General features: G+C 37.4%; 1 protein-coding gene across 1 annotated transcript; it reads right to left on the bottom strand.

Annotated features, from left to right (window-relative positions):
- Positions 1 to 881: 881 nt before the first annotated feature.
- On the bottom strand, positions 882 to 4,901 carry LOC109115805 (wall-associated receptor kinase 2-like). Its single transcript, XM_019200189.2, has 3 exons — positions 4,026 to 4,901; positions 3,757 to 3,936; positions 882 to 2,199 (listed from the first exon to the last, which is right to left on the bottom strand). Exons 1-3 carry the CDS (start codon positions 4,879 to 4,881, stop codon positions 1,031 to 1,033), a joined length of 2,205 nt encoding a protein of 734 aa, XP_019055734.1. The 5' UTR covers positions 4,882 to 4,901; the 3' UTR covers positions 882 to 1,030.
- Between the last annotated feature and the right edge of the window lie 517 nt (positions 4,902 to 5,418).

The raw sequence follows: 5,418 nt of genomic DNA, 5'->3' as shown, positions 1-5,418 counted from the left end.
AAAAGGAATTTTTGGTTTTGGTAAGTCTTAGGCTAATCTAGTTATGTTTTCAAGTGTTAGGACCTAAAAAGATAGTACAAAGAGGTAGGGTGAAGGGATTGGGCAAAAATTGGGTGCTGACAACAATGTTAACGTTTTATTTTTTTCAACCAAATAAAAGGGCAAAACAAGGTTTTCAAAAATTTAAATGGATCAAGTGATGTCTCATGTTAACATTTCTTAATGCTCAAATTGGAAGGAGTACAAATATAAATATGTAAAATGCAAAACTTTGTATTTTTTATTATTTTGTATGCTTTTGTACTGTACATATTTGTAATTGCACTCTTTCCAAATTGAGCCTAAGGCTTTACTCATGGAGGGTATGTTTGAGTCCAAAGGGATCTCTCCACAATGCATATTTAAGTCCAATTTAAAACCTTATGGGTATGGGTATGCTTAAGTCATTTTAGGAAAACTCAGGGTAAATTTAAGTCTTTTAGTGTTAATATTGTGTGTGAAAATTATTTGTTGTTTTTCATTGAAAGTGTAGGGTGGAGTGGGCAGGAGATCCGGGGTACCCAATTATTACTTTATTAATATGTAAAGTTTGTGAGTGTTGAGCGGATCCTTTGGCCTTCTCTTTTGTTTATGTCCTCCTCTCTCCAACTATACTCTATACACTTTTGTTTATTAGTATGCAAAATTCAGTTACCTTTGAAGCTAATTATTATTTATCACTCATGCTGTTACTTTCTGACTAATAAATTTAGTTGTTTCTCAAACAAATTTCAATAGAGGATAGACAGGAAAAGCAAAGAAATAGCCCTTAAAAAATAAGATTTCTTAGGAAAAAAAAACAAACGAGAATTCATGTAGTAGATAATGGTGAGAAGGGGTTATTAAATTAGAATTTACTATTTTTTCCTATCAAAATAGGAAATTCACATTCATATTGTAAAAATCTAAACAACAAATCATACAATAGAGGAAAAACTAATTCTTAAGAATGTCTAAGCAAGGATGACAGATAAAGTTGAAGCTTTAACAATCATCGCCCATTGTTCAATGATATTGCAACATGACCCCTCAAACTGCTGTCATACTCCGCAGTGCTGCACCTTTGTAAATTTGATTGCTCACCAAGCAAATACTCTGCTTCTTCATGATTATGTTCAACCCATGGATGGTTGTCGAAACCCCTGAACCCTTCTAGCTCCCTGTCTACTTCCTTCATCGTGGGCCTTTCCTCTCCCTTCATACTTAGGCATCTGCATGCAAGCTTTGTGACTTCACAAAGTTGATCCTTGTCAGCCTCATGTAACACTCTGTCTTCCAAAATATTCAAAATATCATCTTCTTTCATCAAATTCATGAAATGTATAGCCAAATTCTTCTCTCTTTCGGGTCTGTCCAATTCAAGTGCTTTTCTTCCGGTTAATAGCTCAACAAGAACAACACCAAAACTGTAAACATCACTCTTCTCTGTCAAGTGACTTGTTTGAAAATATTCTGGGTCTAAGTACCCCAATGTCCCTTGTACTAATGTGGTAAGCTGAGTGTGGTCGAGTGGCACTAATCTTGAAGCTCCAAAATCTGACACTTTTGCTTTAAAAAAGTCATCTAAGAGAATATTGGCAGATTTAATATCTCTGTGAATAATTGGAGGAGTGACTGCAGAGTGCAAATGGGCAATTGCTTTTGCAGTTTCTGTAGCAATCCTTAAACGATTGTCCCATGAAATGGACGATTTGTGACCTTCATCATGAATATGATGGAATAAGGTCCCATTAGTAATGAATTCGTATACTAACAATGGAACTTCAGAATCTAAGCAACAACCTAAAAGCTTGACTACATTCTCATGCTCAATCTGAGAAAGAATAACCACCTCATTGATGAATTGCTCAACCTGACTTTCATCAACTATTTTGGATTTCTTAATGGCAACTATCTTATTATTTGGTAAAGTTCCTTTATATACTGTACCATAGCCACCGCGACCTAGGATCAGACTCTTGTCATAGTTATGGGTTGCTTTCTCGAGTTCCTCTTCAGTAAATTCTACATTTGCATCATGTGAAGAGAGCAGTTGCCTCAACAAGAGACCTCCATTTTGCTGAAAAAAGTTTTCTTTGCGTTTCTTTTGCCTTCTATGTTGGATTCCCCAATACAGCCAAGAGCTAACAAATAGTAGAAACAAGATGCCAAAACCAATTCCTACATGGAAAAGAGATTATTTAGTGAAAAAAGTACAATTATGAAATTTGTAAATACATTACCAAACCCACGTAAGCAAATGATAAATATTTAACAAAGAAAAACATCTATCCTTCCCTGTAATGAATCATATACATAATATACAAGAATAAACAATTAGCAGTGCTGCTCCAAAAAAAAAAAAAAATTAACTAGAAGTGCAATATATCAGGTTTACGTTGGCCTAGATTGCCCAAGGCATCAACTCGAACTCAACCACTGTTTTGAAAATCGGATTGGATCAGACGGTCGAACTGTTTGACCCAGGAATCAGTCATGTCTCTGGGTCCATTTTTGGATTGGACTGCTTTTTAAAAAAAATATGTTGAATTGATTAAAAAACCGCTAACCCTGGTCGTTGAACTGCTACACCGCTGACCCGGTCAACGGTTTGCAGATCTCACTTTTGGGTTGAGTTAGTTTGCAGATCTCACTTAAAATAAAGGATTAAGAGAGAAAAGAAATTGAGGCTAGATCTCACTTAAAATAAAGGATTAAGAGAGAAAAGAAATTGAGGCTAGATCTCGCTTTTCAGATCTGAGCTCACAGACATCTGAGAGAGAGAGAGAGAGATTGGAGGGGAAGAGAGAAATAAGATTTGAGATTTCAGAAAGAACTGAAATCAATGAACGAGATAGATCTGAAAGGGCTGGAGAGAAACGTCACCGCTGCTATTCCTACCGTCTCTTCCATCAATGTAGCCTCCTCTTACTCCTCTTCAAACTGCTTGAACCATTCGACCTAATTGGTCGAACTGCTGACCCAAAAACTGATGGTCAAAGAGGTTTAGTTTTCAGGTCGGATTTTAAAACCTTAAACTCAACATTAACCATTCAACCCAGACCAATCTGATTCTATTTTTTGGGTTGAATCGGGTTGGCCTAGCCAAGTTGCAACCCATAAATTCGAAAAGAAAATAATTCAAATAACAAATTATTAATATGTTTCTATTCAAGAAGATTCAGATGAAATGTTGAATTTGGAAAAATGAATTTGTTAAGAAGGAAATAAACTTGAATGGTCAAATATATTTCACTTGAATAAATGTTAAAGATAATAATTACGTGGACAAAATAACCACTTGAATATATTTCTATCCACCCATGTCGATGGAGGAAATTACATCCATCACTGTAACAGCTATGACCAGCTGACAGCGTTACATATTCAATTTACTCTCAAAAGTAAATTAACGAGTCATTTGTCAAGTCGTTGTAGGAAGATATTTCGAAAAGCTCAGATGGACAAAAGGTATATGGACTTATTGAGCTTTTGGAGCTTTGTCTTTGAAGACTGTTTGATAAGTATTCTTTCAGATAAGTATCCTTCATGCTTCATTTGAAGTTTCCTGATTTGGCAGCCCGAAAAATTTTCCAAAAAGACCTGCCAATATGGTTTTTTTCTTTTTTTCTTTTTGGGTAAATGTGGTTGTCGCATTTATCTGACAATCAATGAATCAATTTTCCATCTACCCGGGAGACAAACTTTAAGACAGTAAATTGTAGATTATATATTTACCTAAGAAGACTTGTATCAGCTGAGATAGATTCCTCGGAGGAGATGCACAACCACTTCCGTTTTCTCTTCCATCCCCACGAGTACCAGGCGGGCAAGAGCAGGTGTAACTCCCAGGCGTATTGGTACAAACCCCGGATGAAGAGCAGTCGTTCATAGTTGAATTCATGCATTCGTCTATGTCTGCAAACCATTTATGAAAAGAAATTTGATTAAACAATCAAAATTCTAGAAATACTCAGTAATTAGGTAAGTTTAAAATATACAAATACCTTGGCATCCGTGATCAAAATAAGGGTTGCCTTGGTAACCTTGAGAACAGTTGCAGAGATATCCCAAACCATTAGGAGAGTTAAAGCATTCGCTGTTCTTACCACATGCATAATTTGGATCACTACTGGAAGCATTTTCACAGGTGTACTTCTCTATTGCCCAATCGAGTACGGCTGGGACCATTTTTTCATTTCTATTATAGAAGCCCATGTAGCCCAAGATATCAGGTACTGAGAAGTTGAACCATTCCGAATCGACCATGAAAGCGTAGCTGCATGGATTGAAATTCGAGACGTTGGTGTGGTTGTAGAGGCTATAGAGCTCCACCACAAACATCTTGAACCCCTTTTGGATCGAAGTTTGACAACAACCCATTCCTGAGCAAGACCCGTTTCCCAAGCTCTGTTGGTCGCTGCAAACCATTGAGCATCCGGTTGTGAATCCGCGGCCGTCCCGGGTGCCGGTTATGTAGGATACAGTGTCACAACCTATTGCCGTGAATTTGTTTTTGGTGTCGGAAAAAGTGTAAGGAAGATCTACGAGACCGAAAGAAGAGCGGACCCTGTTAATACTCCTATCTTTTTCTTGATCGTAGCAATCATAAGTTACGAAGGTTTTGGTGTGCAATTGGCCTAGTGGGGATATATTTAGAATTTCGTAGTTGGTGTTTGATATAAAAGGTTTCGGAGGGGTGAAAGTGTGGTTGCAGGTTACGTCGTACCGCTTTCTGTAACAGTTTGGGTTTCCAAAGCCGAACGGGTAGGGAATGGGGATGTCGCCACATTTTTCCTCGCAGCCGGCCTTGCTAATTGGCAACGACAGAAGGAATTGGAGTAGCAGCACAGGCAATGCCATTGTTGCTAATTAGCTAGCAATCCTTGTTGTTTTGTTTGAGACTTGGAGAATGCCCATTTGCTAGCTAAACTCATTTATAGACTTCAAGAGGCAAACATTGTATGGTATCTGAGAAGAAGACTTGGTCAGTCTTCTATATCACGTATTGACTTACAAGAAGACCTGAAAGTTATTATCTCTAGTTTTCCCACGGCAAATGATGGTGCGTTAATTCACAATATCTCCCGATGAATAAAACTACACAAGGGTCGTGAGGACGGTGGGAGACTTGGAATAATAAATAACAGAGAAACAGAAACAGAGAGAGAAAAGGTATAGATGTTAATGGAATGTAGGTTCTAGTGATATGTGGATTAACCAGAACCATCTGTATTTTTACCCTTGGATAGAGGAGTTACACTTTCAGTGAAATACAAATTAAGATACAGGTAATGATAGAGGAGTTACACTTTCCGTGAAATACAAATAAAGATACCGGTAATGAACAGGGTGCATTCACATTTATACCTTTCCGACCTCTCCCAAACACCTAAAAAC

Source organism: Nelumbo nucifera, chromosome 2, assembly GCF_055504915.1.
Source record: "Nelumbo nucifera cultivar China Antique chromosome 2, China Antique-T2T, whole genome shotgun sequence".
Taxonomy (NCBI): Eukaryota; Viridiplantae; Streptophyta; class Magnoliopsida; order Proteales; family Nelumbonaceae; genus Nelumbo; species Nelumbo nucifera.
Note: the sequence above shows the minus strand (reverse complement) of the source record. Positions and strands in the feature narration are given on the sequence as shown.

Coding starts and splice junctions, on each gene's coding strand:
- LOC109115805 (XM_019200189.2), bottom strand. CDS start 4,881: ATGGCATTGCCTGTGCTGCTACTCCAATTCCTTCTGTCGTTGCCAATT. Junction 3,937..4,025: donor TTTTGATCACGGATGCCAAG/GTATTTGTATAT, acceptor AATGGTTTGCAG/ACATAGACGAATGCATGAAT. Junction 2,200..3,756: donor GCTGATACAAGTCTTCTTAG/GTAAATATATAA, acceptor TTTTCCATGTAG/GAATTGGTTTTGGCATCTTG.